Source organism: Canis lupus, chromosome 1 (genome assembly GCF_003254725.2).
Source record: "Canis lupus dingo isolate Sandy chromosome 1, ASM325472v2, whole genome shotgun sequence".
NCBI classification, from domain to species: domain Eukaryota; kingdom Metazoa; phylum Chordata; class Mammalia; order Carnivora; family Canidae; genus Canis; species Canis lupus.
The window spans coordinates 45147156-45172101 of record NC_064243.1 but is presented as its reverse complement, the minus strand read 5'-3'; the positions used below and the strand labels follow the sequence as shown (position 1 = coordinate 45172101).

The 24946-nt window shown below is 40.6% G+C and overlaps 1 protein-coding gene across 1 annotated transcript in view; it reads left to right on the top strand.

The window, feature by feature from the left end:
• The window catches only part of NOX3 (NADPH oxidase 3), a 59674-nt gene that overhangs the window by 5484 nt on the left and 29244 nt on the right, over nucleotides 1-24946 (top strand). Inside the window, exons 5-9 of the mRNA XM_025422606.2 lie at nucleotides 5663-5808; nucleotides 8345-8526; nucleotides 11890-12019; nucleotides 16984-17076; nucleotides 18880-19133. Of these exons, the coding sequence (XP_025278391.1) occupies nucleotides 5663-5808; nucleotides 8345-8526; nucleotides 11890-12019; nucleotides 16984-17076; nucleotides 18880-19133 (805 nt within the window). The remainder of the gene's footprint in view (nucleotides 1-5662; nucleotides 5809-8344; nucleotides 8527-11889; nucleotides 12020-16983; nucleotides 17077-18879; nucleotides 19134-24946) is intronic.

Here is a 24946-nt window from a genome sequence, read left to right as displayed (position 1 = left end):
TAATTTCTCATCCGTTCCTCTCTAAGTTGAACTGCAGGCTTTAATTGGTCAAATCATTAAAGGATGTAATTAGAGCCTGGTGGAAGTAGGCTGGGGAGGAGGGGCGAGACAAACAATGGTATCTATAATCAAGGGCATCACCGAAAACGCAGTGACAGAAACTCTTCTTTTGGCTTCCTGCCTTCCCGCTTGCCTGCCTGTGATAAGAGCTGCTGGAGCATTCTCCAACCACTAATAAATCATTTTCAGAGACCTATAACCCTGGTGGTATAAAAATCCCAGTTTCACAGCCTCTTCGTTCTTATTAATGTGGATCTTTGTGGACTCTGTGGTCCATAGTAGACCTTAAAGACCCTCCAACTAAATAGCAGCACCGTGACCCGGAGCCTCCTTCAGAGGCGGCCTCGAATAGTGACCCAGGCAGCTCCCACCTGCTAGGCTCCAGGGACCTGCTCCAGGACGCAGCTCCTGATGCGTGTCTAAGATTAGTTTACAAACCTCAATACACGTTAGGGACGGGTTGAGAGGAGTGAGCTCGGAGGAAGGGCTCCGAATAGAAAGATTTGGAGACCCCAAGATAGAGAACAGCCCCAGAGGCCCTAATTCTTCAGGACCAGATCCGGAAAGAATTGCTACTAATTCGGGGGGGGGGGGGGGGCGAGGCATTGGGACCTCCAAGCAGGCTGTCTCCCCCGCCCTGCCTAGCATAATTTAATGGGATTTACAAATGAGTGGCATGCCCATGGTGCCATAGTCAACGTGTTTTCCTGCAGAAATCAGACCACAAACTTAAAAGTTTGAGGACCAGGCTGTGGCTGTAGAAGCAGAGCCAGGATATGTCCCTGGGTCCTTATTTCTGAAGGCTGCTTAATTAGGAGGTGACTAACTCCAAAATGACTGTTATCACTGACAGGCAGGCAGAAAGATAGCAAGAACTGACTGCCCTTCCAAGATTCTCCCTCAATTATGCTTCCTTTCATCTCCTGAAAAATAAAAAGAAGGAAAGAAAGAAGGAAAAGAAACTTTCTCAGGGCAACTGGCTCTAATTGTAGCCTTTATGATTTTTTTGTTCACTCTTCAATAAAAGCTCCTTATTTGAACTCAGAAGTTCACACACCAATTAAATGTGCATTTGTGGTTTGTCCAAGACTGCTACTCTCTTTTAACTGTAGAAGTACTTTGGTGAGAAAGTAGGATTGTGCAAAGACCCAGTTATAGCAACTTTTAGCCTGACATTTGGGTGGATTCTGGAAATGTGTATCTCAGACTCTTCTACGGGCTCAGCAGAAAGTCCTCAGAGGTGCTGGGAAGAGTAAACCTGCATAACTGATGGCATGGGATTTGCCACAAAACTTAAAAAGTTCCTTTAACCAGTGTTGCTTTTGAAAACATTAAAACATGCATCTCGTGTTTGCATCACTTTCACATTGGATTACAGATCTCTTTGGATGATAAGTGTTCCCAGTTAACTTCGATGGAGATGCAGGAGCCAGATAGCTGGAAAGAAGCCACGATAGCCTCTAGTTTCATTCAATCCACCCATTTTACAGATCAGAACGTGGGCTGAAAAAAATGAAGTAACTGAGAAGTATCCTTCTCAGTGTCCATCTGGCTACATTCTAATAACAAATCTAGTAACACGATAAGATTCTGATGAGTAAGAGAGAGAAAAGTCAAACCGTATCGCTATACTTGAAGTAAATTGCACTGTCCACATAGATAGTGTGGCTGTTCATATAAAAATAACTGAAGTGGGGGTGTCTGGGTTGCTCAGTCCATTGAGCTTCTGACTCTTGGTTTTGGTTCAGGTCATGATCTCATGGGTCATGAGATCAAACCCCATGTCTGGCTCTCCACTCAGCAGGGAGTCACCTTGGGATTCTCTCTCTCTTCCTCTGCCCCACTCTCTCTCTCTCTCTCTCTCTCTCTCTCAAATAAAGAAATAAATCTTTAAAAATAATTTAGTGTGGGGATCCCTGGGTGGCGCAGCGGTTTAGCGCCTGCCTTTGGCCCAGGGCGCGATCTTGGAGACCCAGGATCGAATCCCACGTCAGGCTCCTGGTGCATGAAGCCTGCTTCTCCCTCTGCCTATGTCTCTGCCTCTCTCTCTCACTGTGTGCCTATCATAAATAAATAAAAATTTAAAAAAAAAATAAAAATAAAAATAATTTAGTGTGTAAAGGAAAAAATAGAATATATCATGTCTGAAAAATGCAAAATCAGTATCTCTCTGGGTATCTACCAAGTCCCAGCAGCTGTGGAGTTGGTGGGTGGGATACCTTTAGTTCTGAGCCAAGATCACAGTAAAATTAGGGTCGGGCCTCAGAGGAAATCAAATGTTTAGATAAACCGAATGGGCACAAGTAGTTTTCCCTCTGAGAATTCCTGAGATAAATAAAATAAGATATTCTACTTTTTAACTTCTACCTGTAAGAAAGGAAACAAAATGGAGACCTTTGGAGCAAAGGAACATTTCAGACTTGACTTTTAATGTACGTGAAAAAAAGCTGGAGAGAGTAGTTTTCAGTACATTCCCTCAGGAGCTACCTCTTAAACAGCATCTTGGGTTTTCCTATACTACTTCATTAAATTTACTCAGCTCTGTTATGGGAGACCTGGCAATAAGAATAAATAAATAGTTCGATATCTTTGCTCATTCAATAAATGTACTTAAATCTAGTTTAACAGTGTCAAATTCTCATGTGGAAATCAATCTAATAGAAAATAGATTGTGATCAACAACTCCTTACACAGGAGGAGAAAGCCATAGAATGCAGAATATAAAAGACATGGAATCTATCCTTTATTTCCTTTCTGGCTGTCACATGTGGATAATGGAATTGTAAGTGTTGTCACTTAATTTGGCTTGAAGCTCAGTATCTCTTTCTGTAAAATGGGGGCAGCTCTACTCTGTCTGGAGTGCTTTAGTCCATGGAGACTTGAGGACAACCAGAGAGAGAGGGGTAAGGGTAAAGGGGTGGGGAGCACAGGGAGAGTGGCCAGCCACCTGCAACAGAGACTCCAAAGGTTGCAATTAGTCTTAGGAGCTATTTGACTCTAAAGACACTCAGGGAACCATTCAAAGAGTTTTAACTAAGCCCACAGTAGAAATTGGTTTCCAGTAAAGTATAACAATTATTAATCAGTGAAAAGAAGCAATATAACTTAAAGGTCAAACATAGGGCTCGGGATTCAGGCAAACAGGGTTTTATCTCACCTTTGCCTTTGGTGAACAATAAGTGCCATAACTTTTTGAATACTGCTCTGCCAAATGGCAATAAAACTAATACATGAGAATTAAATGAGATAATACACCCAAAGTATTCATAACGGTATTTGGAGGATAGTAAATTTTGGATATATTAGCAATGAGAAATATGACGTTTTAAAAAATACTTTAAGATAATTATCAGAAATTAGAAATTAGGAATAGTGCTGAACATATTTGTGTCCAGTTTAGCAAATAGTTTCCCTTTTATATATAACATATTGGGAGTGATGGCTACTAGACAAAACTTTTCTAGCTTTGTTAACACTGAGACTAAACAAGGCAACCCCTTCATAGACACGGCCACATTTATTGACAAATGGAACATAAGGAAGAAATACAATGTCTTTTTGGTGCTACCGGTACCATACCCATAAGTACCATACCCATAAGAAGGCAGTCAACACCATGGACTCAGGAATACCATCGTGCTTTGCCTTCTTAGGTGAGCTTCAACCAACAGCATATTGGAATTGATTTCTAACTTGAAAGCTGCAAGAAAATATGCAAAAAAAAAATGAATTAGCAGGGAAAACACTACTCCAACAATGTTGCATCTACAGACAACCTCCTGACCCTTTGTCCTTTTCTGGAAGCTCATTGTCACTCAGCAAATTCTTATTAAGCACATACTGGTGGTAAGCAACGTGCCAAGCAAGTGTTGAGGTTACAAGATGAAAAAGTCTTGAGGCATCAGAGTCCATTGGGCAACTTAGATGCAAATAAGTATTCATTAACAATAATGTCTGGGAGCGTTGGTGGTATAGTGGTGAGCATAGCTGCCTTCCAATAATGTCTGGGAAATGTTACAATCAAATATTTGCTGTATCATTGGCAACATTGGTGCCTGTGGAATTGGAAGATACTTGATAGAAAACAACTTTTGAGTTGGGTCTTAGAGCATGAAAACAACTTTGCAGGGCAGAAAAGGGAATGGCTCTGATAAAAAAACTCGGGAGAGAGAGTAAAACTAAATAGCAGATGGACCACAGGACCAAAATGCCACCAACATTCTCAGAAGTTCCTACTGTTACTTTTTCTTTCAATCCCCACACCTCAACCCACAATGTACAACCATAGAAGTTTCCAGAATTTGCCTACAATGCATAGAGACTGCATAATAGTAGCAGTAGTCACTGCTGCTTTTCATGGTGGAAGGGAAAAAAAGATAATCAAATGGGAAGTTATCTACACCCTGGGTCATAAATTCTCATTTCACACTTGAATCTGATCCCAGTGGCCGGTATCAACAGGTTACCCAATAGGGCTTTCATTTGCAGGAAAAGCACCGGGAGGAGGTCCTTGTCTAGATGTTGTGACTATTAGCTTCCCCACAGATTTTACAAGACAGGAGAGAGTGGCATTGGGCACAGGCTCTTCAGGCTAAATGATGCTGTGTTCCTGAGCTTGTTCTCATCATTTAGAATTTAGACATCACCAGTTCTCAGAATGAGAAAGCTGAATTTTCTTCTTAAGAATATACAGATTTAAAAAAAAAAAAAGAAGGAAAAAAGAATATACAGAGCGAGGGATGCCTGAGTGGCTGAGTGGTTGAGCACCTGCCTTTGGCTCAGAGCGTGATCCTGGAGTCCCGAGATTGAGTCCCACATCAGGCTCCCTGAAGGGAGTCTGCTTCTCCCTCTGCCTATTTCTCTGCCTCTCTCTCTCTCTCATGAATAAATAAATAAAATCGTTTTAAAAAAAGAATATACAGAGAGGATTAGTTCTATAAATACTAGCTTATTTTGATCCTCTAGGAATAATTTGTGCAAAGATATTGTGTATATGTGTATATGTGTGTGTGTACAGGTAAATATACATATACTCTGAAATATATAAAGGAAGAATAGAAAGTATAATGTCTGAAAGAGAACAAAAACTCTTCCCTGGTATCTATCACCTACGTCAAATGCACATATGCCCATGTATTCTAGAATACTGCTTTGTGATTTCTAGAATAATGCTCTGCGATTTCTTGGAAAACATATTACATAAATATATAAAATATGGAATCTATATACATGCATGTAAAACAGAACGTGTTCTACATACAAAATGGAATTATATATTGGAACATATATAAAATTATGTTGTGATATCCTAATACCTATTCCACTTGCAGAATGAACATATATTGATAAATTAAATTATGAGGAATTGAGATTTACTCTATTTCTTCATATAATTAAAGGGAATGTAGTGAATCACAGCGTACCTTTAGAACTATTCAATCCACTCCATCCAAGACACTGTGAAAGATGCACAAATAAATCACTCTTTCGAGATCACAAAAACCAGAACAGAGAAACTTAACCATAGAGGCATTGAGTTTTTGAGTAGCCACAAGGAAGAAATCCGTATGGCGCGTGTCTGATGTCATCTCCTCAACCGTAGCCATCCACATCGTGGCACATTTGTGCAACCTGCAGCGTTACCACTGGAGCCAGTCAGCTGAAGTACAGGGCCTTCCGGCTACACTTTCCAAACTTGGCAATGCCCCAAATGAGAGCTACCTCAACCCCATCCGGACCTTCCACACAGTGAGTCCTTCCTTGTATGCTACCTAGTTTCTCATCTGAAAAACCCTTCATTTTCCGATCGCTTTATCAGGAACACTGTGTTTCAAAAGCTATTAATAAAAGAGCTGGAGAGAAGTTTCTGCCAAATGTTAATATCAATTTCACCATTTTTTTAAAAAGCTACTTTTTCATAAATGTTGCTAAGAGGTTATGAACAGGAAGAAAAACTGATGCCACTTTATCTATTTAAATCAAAACATAATAAATAAACCTAAACAGGAAATGCAGTAACCTGTTAAAACCTTAATATTTTAAATTTTAAAACAGCTTATGATTAGATATTTTTGCCTTGATGCTAGAATCAAAGAATGTGAAGTGCCATCTAAATCCAGGGATTATAAATTGGATGTCTTCATTTTCAATTTGCAAATTGCTTTTGGATCTCTTCTCCTGTGTCATATTTTGGCACACATGTGCCTGGCTGGTTTGCCAAATCTGATACTGGGCAAAGTAGCTAATTTAATAATCAGACCTGCATGGCTAGTGACATCATTAACACTAATTACCTGTGTGCACAGAGTGACAGCACATGTGGGAAACAAAAACAAAATCAGAAATGTAGCTCCAGAAATCCACCTGTAGAGATTAAGACTTTGCTCTCTCTTTATCTACCTCCTACCCCTCTTTCCCTGGTTAATCAAAATATTGGATCATGTACTGACCTATTAGACTAGGCATCCAGTATGTTGAATAGGCTAAAAAATTGGTATTGTTCAGGAAGAACCCAAAGACAATGCACTCCAGCAATTGAAATGTCTCTGTTAACCTCGGAGCCACCTCTTTCGTGACCGTTTTGCCCGTGCAGCCTTATTTGAAGAAGCAAAATTCAAAGTCTCTTTTTGGGGAAATTCTTCCTTGGCATGTCCCTAATTTATCCTAAGATGACTTCCAATATCTGACCATTGATCAAATAGAGCTACATTTTCTTAGCAGACAACAATCAGAAGCACAAGTTTCAAAGTTATAAATCAAAAACACAGATGCCCTAAGCCTGTGGGAAGGCCTTTGGGGTCATTCATTTGAGCCGCAATTTTATTTGGCACTTGCTGGGGTTAACTCTTTTTTTTCCCCACTAGGCTCTGGAAAGCTCATTGTTATAGACAGCCGAGAATAAGCCTCAATGTTTTGAAAAGACCATACAGTGAACAGTATTTATTATAAGTACTTTTAAAGCAATTTAACAAGATAATTAAGTTATTCCCAATATAGTTATCTCAAAATTTTAAAAGCAATATACTATGTAAGTGCTAATTAAGTTCAAGAAGCCCTCTACTTTGGGGTATTTGGAGAAAGATCAATAATACAAATTGGTACATTCGGAGAAAATATCTGTAACACAAAGTGTATGTTATAGAGTATTTCTAAAGAGATGCAATGGGATTATTTTAGAGGATACGTGGCAACTCACACTAGTCTATAAAAATATGTTGCAAGAAAGGGGAAGTGGGGATTTGCTTTAATAAGCAAAGAAGGATGATTTGAAATTAGCACATCCTATGATATAAACGGATTTCTAAAATGCCTGAGTACACTTGAAAAAAAAAAATCTTTTAAACGTTTTAGACATACCCCTCCCAATTTTATTTCAACTATTTGCTCTATGAAGAAAAAAATATAAACAAGGAGAAGTCCCTATTCAAATTACCTTGAGATCTCAAAGCAGCCCAAATTAATGAGATTTTACTGACAAAAGATACAGTGTGAGTTTATTGAGCTCACGGTCGTCTCAACGATAGTAACACAACGTATGAATACTAATGACTTGGCAAGAGTATGGAAAACTCACAGTAAATACAAAGTGCTTTGTGATTCATATTCTAAAAGGCTATTTAACCATCCCTTGCACTCATGGGTCAGAAATCCAGCCTTTTGGCAGTGTCTACCAGATAAGAATAGCTGTATCTTTATTGATCACCTAGGATTTACAAAGCCATACTCCAAGCCTCCTGAGGTGGCATGAAAGAAATGCAAGTCATGGTCCTTCCAATTAAAAAGCAAGAGCAAGGAATAACTACCAGGGGAACAGAATGTGCAGCTGCTTTATTAGGAATGTCTCTGAGGAATCTCTCTAAAAAAAGTGTTTATTAATGTTAAAATGCAATTAAGCATGGCAATCCACATTTTTATTTTAAAGATTCAAAATTTGAGACTTGGATTTATTTTGCAGTATTTTATCTTAAGATGCATTTTCATATATTGCCTTAATTTCAATTCAGCATAATAACTTTGACAGAAAGGTTGATTTACACAGATGGAAAACATGTAAGTGATTCAATGGCATTTGATGAAATTGGAGCAAAGCAAATGTCTGCCATCAAATGGGACAAAGGAAAGGACAAGGAAGCTCCCTTCTTGAGTCATACAGGGACCCTTTTTGAAACTAACATGTTCCTGATTAGAACATTTTGAATTACTCCCTGCTTGGACTCTCAAGTATTGACCCTAAAATGGAAAAACATAACTAAGACATTAATGTCATGATGCTTGTTTCTTTTAGAACACCATTACTGAATTGCTAACAACAATCGCGGGTGTTACTGGCCTGATCATCTCTCTGGCTTTAGTCTTGATCATGACCTCTTCCACCGAGTCCATCAGACAGGTCTCATATGAGTTGTTCTGGTACACACACCATGTGTTTATCATCTTCTTTATTGGTCTGGCTATCCATGGGGCCGGGTAAGTCCATACTGTGCTCAGAGTATAAGATTTTATGTCTGTGAACCTCAAAATCATCTTAGAAAGCCCTTTGGGTGGAGGAACATGACTGGCAGGGACTAAAAAATACACAGAATGTATGGAAAAGAACATTCACTGGGGCAAACATCTTTTTTTTAGTAACCAAAACTAAGCAACATAGATGGTGAAGTAGTATCTTTATTTTCCTTGCTAACTCTGTTTAGGGAATCTTGATGTGTTTATAAGATGCAGAAATGTTAATGAATGCTGGAAAACAATAGATCTGTGTTTCATTCATAACATATTTCCACAATCCAAATTACATGGGATTAGTCAGGATATATATTTCGGACACCCAGATGTCATTTCTGCTTAACCAAACCACCCACTGGGAAACCTGGTGTGGAGGAGGGAAGAGTGTGCCAGATGGAGCCAGACCCGGGCTCTGCCACTAGTCATCATGGTGGTCATGTGCAAGACCTTTAAATTCTCTGGACCTCAGTTTCCTTGTCTGATTTCTAGAATTCCTTCTTGCCCAAACATCCCATAAAATGCCATTAGGTCATTCAACACCTGTCTGAAACTATTAAACTCTATGTCAGAAAGACAGAGAAGTCCCTGAACTATAGCACCCTCAAATACAAGGTTTTCAGTTCTTTAAATAGTCTCACAATGACTCTGGACCAACTAACCCATTGATATCTATTCACTACTCTGCGCCACATTAACTATTCCATAAACTGACTGATGCCTTATTTTTCCATTTCACAATTTTCAGAGCATACTTGTGTGCATGATCCATTTGACTCCAACAATAGTCCTGTCTAATAAAGATGGTGATGTTATCCCTGTTTCATAAGGGGGGGAGGGGGCAGGTTCGGGAGGGTTAAGTGATTCACTCAAGGTCCCAGGACAGATAAGTGCCAGAGTCAGACGTAGGGCGCCAGTCTTCAGACAACCCAACCTTTTCTGGAACAGCCCTCTCCTGGCTCACAGGAGACATTCCTCCACACCTGCAGGAATCTGGCACAGGATGTTGCCAAGACCCTGCCTGGCTCTCCAGAAGATCTTCCTCCACTTCCCGCACCAGCAGATCCCCTCTCCTGCACCTTTAGCTCCCATTGCAGCTCCCATTACAGCTCCTATTGCAGCTACTGAGCCTGGGGGAGAGGGGCTCTCTTCCGTCTTCACTGGGAAGAGCACGGCCACAGAGACGGCAGAGCCTTGCCCGGCATACAGGACAGGGTGATTGTGGGGCTCACCCAGGGCCCTATGGCAGCTCTACATGATTCGCCTCCTCTCTCCTCTTCCCCACACTAACTGCTCCTCCAGCTCAGCCCTCCACTTCTTGAAGGGGGTCACTTCTGCTGCTGCCACTGCCCAAGCCTAAGAGTACCCCACCACCCACCAGCTTGTCTGACACACAGATAATTGTAGAAGGGAGCAATGCTTCCTGCCCCCCAGGGGCATATTTTACCCAAAAAAATGTCAATCCTTCTGTTCATCCTTAAAATCCTAGTCAGTTAATGCTGATATTTGTGCTGCTGCCTGGCTAATGGCTTTCTAGTCTCTAAAAGATCGGCGGTTAGCTCTCCTGATGCTTGATCCCTCATCCTGACTCTGTGTATTTTGGGGAGTAGGATGGATGGTCCCAAAGTGCTCCACCCCCAAGACTGTCAGTCCTCCCTTTCTCTCTGGATTCTTCTCCTGCTACAGGGACACTAACCCCTGTAGCACTTTTAAGAGGCTCTTCATCATCCACATGGGTCTGGAACTCCTCGTCAGAAAAATCATGCATGCACCCCTCCCCCCGCAACTCCCCACCCCCCCGCCCCATCCTGCATCCACACAAGAGGATTTCAATGGGCCAGTGTTGCATTGGAGATATTTTTTAATATCCAAATAACATTTCATAAGATGAAATATTTTAGTCATTTTAACTTAGTTGAAAGGCTTATTTTGGGATAAGGGCTTCATTTAATCTTCTCAGCTTGAAGTATTCTACAGCTACTGTTTACAGCAAAAAGTAATTTGCAAATTCTATACAAAATGCCAAGTAAAGTAGGATTATTGGAATGTGTTAAAGCCCACTAATCTTTCTATTATGGGATAGCATAGATGAAGACATATTTTTTTTTAATTTTTAAAAAGATACTGCCTTTGTGAAATGTCCTGAAGTTCAGATAATATGGAGAATGTTACCTAGAGCTTGAGAACTAAGGTGTTAAAAGTTATAGAATCTTTTCCTCTGGTTCCTATTTATTATTCACCCTTCCCATTTCTGGGCATCAATCGCTCAAGGGAGATTCACAGATAGCTATGCTCATCGAACTCAGAGGGATGTTTTGGATGACTTCCACAAAACAGACTGGGACAAAGGCCGCAGTGTCAGCTCTCCAGGTGGAGGTTTGGAGTCCCCAGGGGCACAGGTGCTCCCTCCCCGAGTGCCCAAGGATGCAAAAGGGGACTTGCTATTCTGCAGGCTACACAGGACGTGAGCACGTGTGATGCTAATGTCTCTCAGTCTGTGAGTACCATGTTCTTCAAAAATAAGCCAATGTGTTTTATTCATAAACATCTAGGAATTGAACAACTCCCAGATTACATGACCTCATTCTTATGCTTTGTAGCCCAGTGCACCAATGGGTAAACCGAGGAACTTATACCAGAGCGACCTATCAAAGGTCAATCAGTATTGCACTCGTGGCAAATATAACATAGCAGGATTACAGGACTCTTGATCCAGTGCTCCATTCATGAAGGCAGACTTCCTTTTCATCCTCAGATTCATCAATGTGGTCCTGAGGATGCACTTCACACTGACCTATTTTGACCCTGTCAAACATTAGGCCTGCTAGTGGTCACTGGGGGGGGGGGAAATATATCATTATTCTGGGCACTTCTTCTGACTTCTTCACTTGAAAACTTCTAGGTGCTCAGAAACAAACCAATAAGGGTAGAAGTTAAATAAATCTGCCAAAGACCCAAATAGTACAAAGTTAGCCAATTAGCCCGAATCAGCAATCAGGACGAGATGTAACCTAATTAAATTCAACAGTCTACAAAAGGATGTGTTCAAACAATTTCCCTTCATTATGAATTCTCTAATATAGACACTTTCAATTTAACACAGGATACCGCAGAGGGGCACTTCTTTTCTGGGATCTTCAAAGTTACTTGAAGCTTCTTAAATTCCTATTTTTAAAGACGCTGAGAGAAATGAATGACAGCCTGAGTTTCAAGACAGTTGAAGTGTTACTCCAGAGCCCAGTGTAGAATATATATCTGTGGTATCACAAGACTGCACAAAATCAATTTTAAATTTTTAGGTTCTGTTTTGTTTTGTTTTGTTTTAATGGCAAGTCGGATTGTTCGAGGCCAAACTCCTGAGAGTCAGCTGCTGCACAACGTCACCTTCTGTAGAGACCACCATGCTCAATGGCAGAAGATGGCCCAGTGCCCCATGCCTCAATTTTCTGGCAAGGAGCCTTCGGTAAGACTGAACCCAAGAGCTTTGTAAAAATAACTGTCTCCATCATTAAAAAAAAAAAAAAAAAAAAAAAAAAACCTAGAGTTTTATGTGCTTGAGAAAGGAACAACCCATGTCACCACTAGACAAAGCCTACTCTTTATTAAGTGTGCTAATGGAGAAATCTAGTTATGGATCATTTTAAAAGAGGTTTACTGCCAAAAAGCATTCTGTCCATTTTGAAATGTGCTCTTCCATTCACGGTTAAATGTGGATGTCTGTCACGGTGGAATGCACAGCACTGCAAGCACTGACCATGTCTCTGGCCTGCCACCCTCTCTTTGCTCAGCAAGCCCTGCTCCCTGTCCCCCTGCAGAACTGCCTTCTCCATTCTGGGAATTAATAGCACCACCTCTCCAACAAACGTTAAGCAATAAACAAATGAGAAGCTTGCCCTCTTTATTGAGCTTGCCTTCTTGCATCCTACAACTTTGGGGATCAAAAAAAGTGGGGTAGTAAATGCATTTACTTCCTATCCTAATTAAGCTGTCATGACTGCAATAATGACATTAGACAAAAAGAGACCTAATTCATTAGAGTAGATGATAATGTCCACAAAATCTCAAAAATAAGATTTCCCGGGCATGTTGTCATCATTACAGTTTGTGGTATAGGTAAGTAGAAATAATGACCTTATTTGTTCTCCTCGGTTTCTTCGAACAATGCAAACCCTGGAGCAGCTGGGTGATGCACAAAAGCAAATAAATGAAGCCAGCAGATCAAAACTAGAAGGAAACAGTGTCATTAAAATATGTGTCATTAAAAATGGGATAATAGTATGTAAATGCTGGGGATTCGGAAAATGAAGTCATCAACTTATGAAGACTATAGTGATGGACTTTTTCTAAAATCCTCAAATATATTACGTCAAGCACTGGATTTTAAAAGTGAAAACTGCCAGGAGGAATGTTTAAAACTGAGAGAACTGGAATAGATGTGCCCATTAGACTGTGGTTCTTTTAATGGTCAGTATAGATTGTCTCTGTCTTAAACTCAACTATCGGTAGCCACGACCCAGCCTGCATATTAATGAGGAACACGGATGCCTCTCTAAAATCTTCAGCTACAGCGTCTCCATAAAAAAAAAAAAAGAAAAATCAATACTCTCCCACACCTCATGAATACAGACCAGAGCCTGCTCCAGCAGTGTATGCTGACATTAATTATTATTAAAAGGGGGGAACTTACCCATCTCTCTGTTAACTCTCCCCTGCTACACCTCCTTGCACACCCAAACTCATGTTGTCACTCTTTCTCATTATTTTTAATGGATCCTGATTCAAAGCATGTGTGGGCTGTGCAATTACTGCTTGGCTGAATGTACAATATTCTCTCTGATGTCTTATAGACACTGAATCCAGAAGGCATCCCAAGGACAAGGAAGGGCTCCTGCACTTCACTGCACCACATCTACTCGTCATTTCCTCTTTGCCTCTCCTAACTGCCTTTTCATAGTACTTTCATCAATAGAACATTTATCAATTCACCTTCAGTGATGCACTACCGCCCATATTAGGATAGAGAATGCTTTGTACATCACCGTGTAGACAAGGAACTGATCAAGGGAACCAATTATACCCTCAGTCCCCTTCTGTCTCAGACTCACAGACACATACAAAGCTCCAGAGGCTAGAGCTGCTTATGGACACTGTTCTCAAAAGAAATCTAGTCTTCCTTAGCCAAAGAAACACCTTATTTCACTTAAATACAACATCAACAAGTGACAACAACAACAACAATAATAATAATAATAATAAAGCTAACACTTTATAAATTATTAGGGCATGATGTCAACAGTACAAGAGGGAGTTTTAACTGAGGTAGAGTCAGTGAAGCAAACTTTTTTTAAACGGCTGGTACGTGCTTGGGGTCGCACTAGACACAAGATGCAGAGACATGGTTCCTTCCCCTGGAAATCTTACTGTCTAGAAAAAGAGGCCATTTATAAACACACACATAAAATAAAATCAGAACCAGCATGTCCTTATTTTGTGATGGGAATGAAAAACCAGGAGCGAAAATGGAAGAAACAAGTTTCATTATTGCAGCTTTTAAATCAATGTAACTTTATTTCTCTCATAAAATATTCACTGTACCATGACTTTTTAAGTATTTTTGTAGAAGGAAAAATAAAGAAGCCATAGTGTATCTTAGCATTAGAGAAACGTAGACACTAAATAGCCCTGCCCCTTTACTTAATAGATGGAGGACTTGTGGCCCAAATTTTAGTTTCTTCCCTGTGATCACCAAGGGCATTCCCAGGAAAGTCACATCAAGAACCCAGAGCTTCGACTCTGTGGCCATGAGCTTTCATCTCTACTCTCTTCAACATTCATTCTGAAACTCTGGCCTCCTCCCAGCCCTCACTTTGCCTGCTATCTGCTGTTCTTTATGAGAACATACCCCTAACATTATATTTACCTCCATGAATAAAGCTAAAATATTTAAGAGGCTGAAAGAAACCCAACTAATATTTTTCTCCAACTCTCACATTTTACAAAACAGAAAATCTGAACAAAAAAGGCCCAAGATTTGCTGCAAGGCATTGGTGGAGGGATGGTAACCCCCAGACCAGAAGCCAGGTCTTCTGAGATTCAGTTCAGGTTCTACCTCACACATGGCTCCCCGTGCTCTGGGACATGGCCTCCTGTCTTTACTTACTCTTGTCCATCCCGGTCATTGCTTCAGAACAACATAATGTTCACCTCTGGCCACCCTCATCCCTCACTCCCTAACCTCTAGAGGCTCCAGGAATATCACAGTATAACTAAACTGGGCTTTCTCCTCCTGGCCATTTTATACACTAGCAATAGAGCCAAGGATTAATAGCTTGCATTCTCCTTCCTGACTAACCGTACAAGGAAAAATAATCCATTCTATTTTATCAACATGGAAGAATCAGAGACCATGACTGATTTGACACCACCAAAATGAAGTGTGTGATGTTTAAAACTTTCTAAAATGGGCATGGAAGATTATTTGTAAAAGTACATGGAGACTATGTGACTGTTTTTCCAAATATCGCTCTAAGCTTACATAGAAAGAATTGCATTCTTGCTCTCATTTCTGTAAATATCCAAACCAATTCTCAAAACACTTTGTGGTTCATTCAAGCATAAGAGACCAAAGGATTCATTCCCCTGGTCCAACCTCATCCTTCATGCCTACCCCCTCCTATCTTCTCCCTTACTCCACTCATCATACTGCCTCACCCGCAGCATAGGTGGACAAAAGACTTTCTTCTCGCTGCGATTCTAAACATGAGGCAGAAGAGTAAGGGGGTCAAATTGTTTTGTGTTGCCTGCATAAATCGAGCCTTTATCAGGTACACAAGAGGCTCCCAGGGAAAAAGCAAGGAGGGTTGACATAGGTGAGAAGAGATGCCATGCAAACAGATCCAGCAGTAAACAAAAGAGAAATAAACAAGAAAGATTACAGTAGTAGAAATAACACTGAAGGGCTGTGACCCATCAACAGAACATGAAACAGGATAATGGGTAAGAGAGTAACGAACAACAAAGATGGCAAGTCAGCCAAAAAGGGTTTAGTGAACATGAGTTCATAAGAGCGAGACATCCTTCCAGCTCCTCAGGTAGTGTGCTAGCAGGAAGGTCACAGTGCATTTGGAATCCCAAGCAGAGAATTTAGGGAAATTGCGAAAGGCTTGAGTTCCAGTCATGGCTCCCCAGGACAGAATTATGTCTCCCGACACAACTTTACTCATTCCCACGAAGCCAGGTTTTTCTCTTCTTTAAAGGAAGAATTAAATGAGACTTCAAAGAACCCTTAACATACTAAAATTCAATGAATGATCCATTCTGTAATGTTTTGTAAAACAAGGGTCAGTACTAATGTCAGCATTGGACAGAAAAAAACACAATTACATGGTAAGTGCACAGGCCAGGCAGTCAGACTCTCAGACTCCTCTGGGGTCATGTTCTTCTGGTGCACCTACTTACCTTTGTGATGTGGACAATCTGTTCAATCTCGCTGAGCCTCAGTTTCCTCTTCTGTAAAACAAACAGAATACCAACCACGTGCCTTGTAGGGCTGTTTGGTATCAGATCTAGTATAAGTCTTCATTTTAAGTTCCCATTCCTTCCCTCCCAGGTTAAGAGGACACCCTATGTTTGTTCACAGCCACTGGTACAAGACTACCCTGCTGGTAAACTGATCATCAGTAATAGAGATTATTCTCATAAAAGGTTAACATAGGATGGGATTTATTAAGAATTGGAAACCTTCATTGTCACAATTGTCCAGAAGATGATTTTGGTCTGATTCTGTAAACCTATGTTTAGAGTTCTGAGACACTACCTTTATGTTTTATTCTTGACGACATTAGATATGCATGCATGTGTGAGTGTGTGTGTATGTGGGTGTGGGTGTGGGTGCTTCTTCAGGCAGCCCCCCAAGTTGTGACGCATTGTTGGCCCAAAAAATTACTGCCCAAAATGTTTTTATTTAATTCTCCTAATTCTCTCTCTTTATTTAAATTTAAATCCTCTCTAATTTATTTAATTCTCTCTGTTTTGGCTCAAGAATGTAGCTCTGTAAGCCTTTGACTTTGGCTGAGTTGGGAACATTTATGACCCTATTGTATGTAACGTAAACATCAATCTGCTTTCCTATTTCTTTGCAAATTCAATTATTTCTAATTACATAAAGGCATCATTGATCAAGTAAGCATAAAAACCAATACAGAAGAGTTTAATCTCTTAAATAAGCTTGTAGACTTCAAGGAATAATTGAGTGTTATAGTATTTAATACAAGGAGGTATCTTTATTGTTGATAACTGGCCCAAAGTTAAAGGAAAATGTCTGAATCCCATCATGTTATGTATTGATTTTGTTCAAATTGAAAATATTTGGATTCTATTTTCATTTCCTTTTCCCCTCTCTCTCTCTCTCTCTGCTGCTCTCTGCAGGCTTGGAAATGGGTTTTAGGCCCTGTGGTCTTATATGCGTGTGAAAGAATAATTAGGTTTTGGCGGTTTCAACAAGAAGTTGTCATTACCAAGGTATGCATGTAGCTTTATGTCTGAATAAAAGCCTGAGTGTAGATGAAAATTTTTTATTAGCCCAAGTTTTTAATTTGCCATTTTTATTGCAGAACTGTCTGTAATTTAAAGGCCCATCTTCTGTTCTAATAATTGCTTATATCCCGCGCGTCTTTTAGTGTGACTAATTTTACTGAAGACAGGGATCAGGGCTCCAGACTGGTACACAGAATTCTGATAAAGGTTATGGTGCAGCCCAGGAATCATCTGTTTTTCTCTTTATTTTGGTTTCTCACTGGGATGCTGGGGGGGGGGTGGGCATGGAGACTGAGTGAGCTTGATGCTACTCTTGGTAACTTCTAGCATAATCACTTCCTTCAGCACATAAAGACAGGGATTTTTCAAATGAATAAATAATAGACATGCATTTTCAAGGGCACATATTCCCACTTGGGGCTACTGAGCAGAAGCCAGGGAAAGGTCAACCTCAAGTTCAGAGATCGAGGGAGAGCTCGAGGGGAGGGACTCCACGGAGCCCCTCCTAGTGAATGAGGGCTCTGGGGAGTGTTTTCCAAACTTGCAGCCCTCCTCACAGCTCTCTAATTTTACTGCATGCTGGAGGAAGATGTGAGTAGCTAGACTAAGAAAACAGGTCCAGGAAACTGAAAAATACCAAATACCTTGCCCCTGGTGTTTTAAATGTCCAAGAAGAAATGCTCCGCTAACCACATCTATACTGCTAATATATTATTAACAGAATACTCTATCCCCTTAACTGTCCTCATGAAAGCAGATGCATAGAAATTGCTTCATATTTCTGTTTTAAGCTATTTCCGTGTTGCTGCTTTTAAGTTAAGCACCAAAGGATATCAGGCTATGTCAAAAGCGAGACAGTTAAACTTCTGGAAATCCACTAGAGCTGTTACTAGGGAGACAATTTAACAGCAGAATCAGAACAAATATCAGTAGGGAGATGGGAAACAGAACTAATGATTAAAATGCTGTAAGATTCTCTCCTGAATGGAAAAATACTGTCACAGGATCTAGGTATTTGCTTTTGCTCCCTTCCACCTCCTGCCACAAAAGAAGACACATGGGCCTAGAAAGATTTTTTTTCAGGAAACTAGATGGAAATCGTAGAAGGGAAATTAGTTCTTCCCTTTGGATAAGCAGCACGTGGCAAGGCGCTTAAAAAAAGCCATGAGTCTTTGCCTGCTACTTCCCTACACCTAAAAGTTAGAGCCTGAGCAGGACAGTGCATGAGACCTGACTAAAACGAAACAAAACGAAACATTTCACAGTGAATTTGAAGATTGTTTTCCACTTAGAATGAAAAAAATAACAGGGCTAATCAACCAGAGATTGAGAAAAGACACAGATCGTTGAAAACGGTAACACACTTGGGCCCACATTTTTAAACCACAGAGAGAGTTCGGTGAGTATTTTAAGAACTCTAAGCATCATTAAGTGCAATGTCTGATAGACTAGCTCCTATTCTCTTGGTCCTGGTTAACTGTGCTAGTGAGAGCTTGGCCATTGGACGCATTAAGTCACATGTCAGACACCACATGGCACCTGGGTGCAGCTACCCCAATTTCAGATTGCACTCTGAAGGAGATAAACTTCATGCTTGCTGGAGTTGCCAGGCCAGATATAAAAGGGATGGCAGAGATCCTTGGAAGGTCATAGCAAATAGCATATCATAGGCAAATTATTTTTTTAAAAAGCTGATTTTAAAATTTAAAAACCTCTGATGGAACCAAAGCCATCGTCTTCTTCCTTAACCTGAGAAAAAAGACAAACGACTCTCTTGCTCTGATGTAGGTGGTGAGCCATCCGTCTGGAGTTCTAGAACTTCACATGAAAAAGCGGAACTTTAAAATGGCACCGGGGCAATACGTCCTGGTACAGTGCCCATCCATATCGTGGCTGGAATGGCACCCCTTCACCCTCACCTCCGCCCCTCAGGAAGACTTCTTCAGTTTGCACATCCGGGTAGCCGGGGACTGGACAGAAGCTTTATGGAAGGCCTTTGGTGCAGAGGGACAAGCCCTGAAGGAACCCTGGAGCCTGCCAAGGTTGGAGTCCATTTCTTTTTTACAGAGAAGCTAGAATAGTATAACGAATAAGGCATTTTAGGGCATCAACATGCCTACCAAATCCAGCAATATCTTTATTCTAGATGGCAAGTTTTAATCCATTTTTTTAATTTAAGGACCTAAATTTAAGGATTAAAAGTCTAATTTAGTAGATTTCCAGTAGAAGCAAGTACATTTCTTGAAAAAAAAAAACACACACACACACACACAAATGTTCAACAAAGGCAGGCAGTGATCCAGGAGGAAGGAGCATTTTGCTTTCTCAGCTCCAAAACAACACTTGGCTAATTATATGCAGCCTGCGATGAGTAAGACAGCCCTGTGAACTTTTTGCTGTTGCAGTCTGAGGTCTTTATATTTGTCATTTTGGTTTTCCTAAGGACGATGCGTTACAGTCAGAGTGAGGCTGGCAGGCCCCATCCACTGGAGAAAGAGCTAAACGATTACAGATTGAAGCTCAGAGGATGACAAAATGACCTCATGGTCCAGAAAGATGTGCCATTCAATCAGTCAGTGCTGCCTGTGTGTGTGCAACAAGTATTCTTAACCTCCACCGTATGCCAGGAATACAGAGATGGCAAAACACTGCCTCCACTCTCTAGAACTTCGAGAGGCCAAACAGAATCAGCATCAACCTGCACGCAGATACAACTTTGCTGCAAGGTCGATGTGTAGAGAGTTGTTCTGGGAAGGAGGGAGGAGCACCTGTGACATCTGTATTCGATTCCTAGGGTTGTGGTCACAAAGGAACACAGACTGGGTGGCCTGTAACAGCAGAAATGTCTTCTCTCACAGTTCTGGAGACTCCCGGGGCTGAATCTAAACCACAGCAGGGCCATGCTCCATGTGAAACCTTAAGGGGAGAATCTTGCCCTGACCCCTCCTCACTTCCGGGGATTTGCCAGCAATCTGGGACATTCCTTGGCTTGCACCTGCTGAGCAGTCCAGTTACTGTCTTTGTCATCACATGGTATTCTCGCCTCTTGCGTCTGTGTCTCTGTGGCCTCTTCTTATAAATCCTGGTCGTATTGGATTAAGAGCCCACCTGCCTCCTGTATGACCACATCTTAACTTGATTAATTATGCCCACAACAATTCTATTTCCAAATAAGGTCACACTCTAAGCTACTGGGGTTAGGACTTCAACATAGCAACTGGGGGACACAATTCAATCCACAACAACATCCTGTTCAGACAAGCCTGGGCACAGGACAGATGTCCCAGTGTAAATTGCCGCTCTTTGGCTCCCTTTAGCAATGGCTTTAAATAATGGCTTATAGTTGTTTCCCCCCTCTTACAGCAGGATTACCCAATAATCAGGCCAGACCCATGTTTAAGGCCCCAGGAAAATACACACAAAAAGTGTTAAGGAAAGTATTTTGAAAGAATTTGATATTTCAAAGAAAGCATCAAGAGATTCCTTTTTCTGCTATCCTTGGAAGGTGTCAGGAGCCACCATGCATCAGCCGTTGCTATAAGAAATTTGGTGGTAAACACTTTCAGGACATGCTGAGAATGGGACTTCTTGAGGGCAAGGCATTGCCTGTCCTCCTATTTATGTCCAGTGCCTAGAACGGTGTCTGTCACGTATTACATACAGAGTAAATATCTAATAAAGAAATTAATGAATACCTGGACCCAGTATGGGTGCTTTAGCTCATTTATTTTATTTTATTTTATTTATTCATGAGAGACACAGAAAGAAAGGAAAGGTAGAGACATAGGCAGAGAGAGAAGCAGGGTCCTGCAGGGAGCCCGATGCAGGACTCAATCCCAGAACTCTGGGATCACAACCTGAGCCAAAGGCAAATATCCAACCACTGAGCCACCCAGGTGTCTGTAACTCATTTATTTTAACAAATATTTACAGGTAGCAAACTAGGCATGAGAATAAATGTAAGGCACAGAATCTAATCAGCTTATTGTCCCTCTTTCCTCCCTCCTATAGACACTGAACTGTAACTTTGTAGCACTGGGCTTGGTTGTGTTCAGTGGCTAGGAAGAGTCACATGCCTTCATTTCAAACACTGGAACTAAAAAGTAGAGTGATAACAAACCAAATGTAAGTGTCATGTGTTCAGATCAGGCCCCAAGTCAGATGACAACCCCTGACTACTACTCCACTTAAGACTTTCTCTTTTTAATCATGGAAAGGAAGCACTGTAACAGAATTCTAAGATTCAGAATGCAGTGAAAATGCTTAAAATCAGGAATAAAATTAGACACATACACATCACTGTGCTCCTTCTGGCATGGCCAAGATCAATACTTTCATCCCGTTGCTAGCCTGGTCTCTACTCTTAGTGTATACAGTTATCTGGTCTACCAACCAACCTTGCCTTTCACAAACCAGCTAGCATTTCAGTCAATACCCCCATGAGAACTTGGTACATGTTTCTCAGTAGTCAATATGCTTTCTATCTTTGGGGTGCCTTTTCAGCTCACAACCTGACATGATACACCCTCTCCCCTACCTTCAGGACTTCCTGGGCTCCTCTGCCTCACCTCCTACTCCCTCCTTGAATTCAGCCCTTCTTCCAGCCTCCTTGTCTTTCTCCTACAGCAAGAACTCTCCCAAGCACCTTTACCAGTGCTGTTCCCTCCACAGGGAACACTCTTCCCCAGATCTCTGCTAGGCTGCTCCCTTACCTCTCCCAGGTATTTGCTCTATTGTTTCCTAGGGAGGTCTTTCCTTTCTGCCTCATTTGAAACAATGACCCTCACCTGACTCTCAGTAATCCCTTTGCCCCATGTTCTACTTTATTTTTCCACATAGTACTTATCATCTCCATACCTTCTACCTACCTGTTCCTTTATCTGTTTACCATGTATCTTCCCACTCTAGAATGGAATTTCCATAAGAAAAAGGACATTATCCATGTGGTTCATTTTGTTGCCTTTAGTGTCTAGAATAGGCTCTCTTAGTTGGTAATAAATATCAAATGAATAAAAATGAGTTGCTGGAAATAGTGCAGTTTCCCTTCATTTGTTAAATTCATTTGACCTCTGCCTCTGTACATGTGTAGGCATATGTATTAACAGTAGAACAAAAAAAAAAAAACCCTACAATTTATTCAAGACTTCAATATATGAAGAATCAGAATTTTATTGGACTTCCTTGGATCATTTTATCTCTTAATGTTTTGATTTTGACTTAAATCAAACACATGGGAGCAAACATTATAATTTTCCACTGTTTTGCACCCAGAAAGGATTCAAATCAGCCCCAGGAAAAAGTGGCACCTGGGTGGCTCAATCAGTTAAGCACTCAACTCTTGATTTCAGCTCACATCATGATCTCAGCGTCATGGGATCAAGCCCCATGAGGGCCTTCACACTCAGCAGGGAGTCTGCTTGAGGATTCCCTCTCTCCCTCTTCTTCTGCCCCTCCCCCTCCTCTCAAATGAATAAATCTAAAAAATATTTTTTAATAAAAAAATAAAAGATTTTGCTTTATGAGGTAAAATGGAGGAATTTCTCAGAGTTGATGCTAGAGTTTTCAGTGATTTAACCTGCTGCCCAGAGCCAAGGACACCAATATCCAACAGCCTGGATTTAAAGCTCAGTTTTGAGTGTGATCTTAGAGAATGTATGTAACCCTATGGCTCGGTTTCCTCACCTATAAAATAAAGATGATAATAATAGTATGTAAGACTGTTTAGGATTCAAGGTGACGGTCCTTATCAAGCCCTCCACATATTGCATAGTAAAAAAGGTTAGTTACTGTTATGAGCAAACTAAGAAAGGTCACCTACTGCAGAGATGTCAGTGAAAGTGATGATCGACAGGAAGACCATGTAGGCGAGCAAAGGCAGTGGGTTCAGACAGTCCAGGTTGGAGGTCGATGAGGTGGATGGGTGTGACTCTAAGCAAAAAGGAACCGCCACAGTGTGAATGCTGGAAAGGTTAATCATTCTCTAAGCTGCATCATTAAACTCTGTGTCCAAATCAAAGAGGAAGTAGCTGAGTGAACTAGATAAACAAGAATTTGTGCAAAGGAAGCCAATTCAGGATTGTGAGAGGTCTTGAGAAATGGAGACATTTTTGTTCAAGGAAGAACAATCAGGGTGTCATGATACCTGCAATCAACCACTTAAAGGCCTGAGACGAGAAAGGGAAGAGACCCGGTATGTGCTTCTCAGGAAGGCAAGTGGAGTGAGTTGTCAGAAGACAGATTTCAGTGAGACATGAGAAAAACTATCTCCTGCTTTGAACTGTCCCTACACAGACAAGGTGCACTGCAATTTAACATCAGAACAGGTTGAGGAAAGAAGGATTACTATATTAGCAGGGAAGTTGGATGAAATATTTTCTCCTGCCTTTTCCAGCTTACATCCTCAATTCTAATTATGTGGAAATGGGTTTATTATGTATTTCTGTAGGATTATATGACAAAATTCTTCCTTGGGTTTCATTGTTATCTTTTCAAATCAGTGTCAAATAAATCCCAAATACAACTAATTATAAAAACAATTAACAGTAAGACATTTTAATCCTTGGACACTTTCATTTTTTTTTCTCTCTCGATCCCCCTTATCTAATTATTTATAAACTAATCTACAGTGGGCTGAGATACTAACCCTTTCTGGTTAATGACCTTTTATTTTTATTCTTCCATTTCCATATATCAATATGTAATAAAGCCTTATTAATTAAGATTAACTTGAGAAGAGTTAATTTGAATTATTAGGAGGTCTGGCATATGGAATATTTAAAAATAAAACCCAATTGAACTTTCATGAACACATAGTAAGCCCAAATGGGCCAACCTCCGGTGCCTTCAACAGATATCCCTTAGGGAATGGTTATGAATAACTTAGAAGCCTTTTAATTAGCATATCTTTGTTCATATGTAAATGTGTGCTTTTGGAATAGTTGAGGTTATTTAATACATTCTGCTGACTGAAATATTTTAAAGATTCCCTTTACAATTTATTCAACAAATTGTTATTGAACAGCTCCATGCCAGAGAGTACGCATGGCACTGGGATGCTGAGTGGAGCAAAGACAGACCTAGCTCCTCCCTCCAGAGAATCTGTGGTCCAGTAATCGAGACAGATGCAAATCAAATCATGCACACGCGCCCAAAAAACTATAAAATTACAAATGTGACGAGGACTACGGAGGGAGGGTACATGGGCTATAAATTATATGAGGAGATCTAGCCGACTCTAAGGCGGTCCATGAAGTTTCCCTAGGGAAATGATGATTGGGATAAGATCTAATGAAAGGGTAACTGTTAACCAAGTCCAGGGAGAGGGGAGGAATTGAGACAGAGTATTCTCTGGTTACTTGGATTGTCACATGCTAAGGCCCCAGGACAGAAGGGAGGTACTCTGTATTTTAGGAAATAAAAGAAAAGCCAGTGTGGAGAACTGGTGTGAAATGGAGTAGAATCCAGGGGCCCCTCTATTCTGGATCACACGAAAGACCATCATATTTATTCAATAAATATGCTTCATCCTTACAAAGAAAAATTTGCTAAGCAAAGATAAAACTTCAGTGCCAAAAACCCAGATTTTGCCTTCACAAAAATAAAAAATAACAAGTTTTGGAAATTCCACATAACTGACAAATTATCTCCAAATCATTGTTATTCCAAATGAATGGCTTCTATTAGATTAAATTTATATGAATATACGAAGATGTGAGAATGAATAGGTAAAAATAAAGAAGAACATTAGCAACAGGACGGGGAAGCCTTCTAAACCACCTTCTGCTTCTTTTTTTTTTTAAGATTTTTTTTTTCATTCATGAGACACACACACACACACATTGAGAGAGAGAGAGAG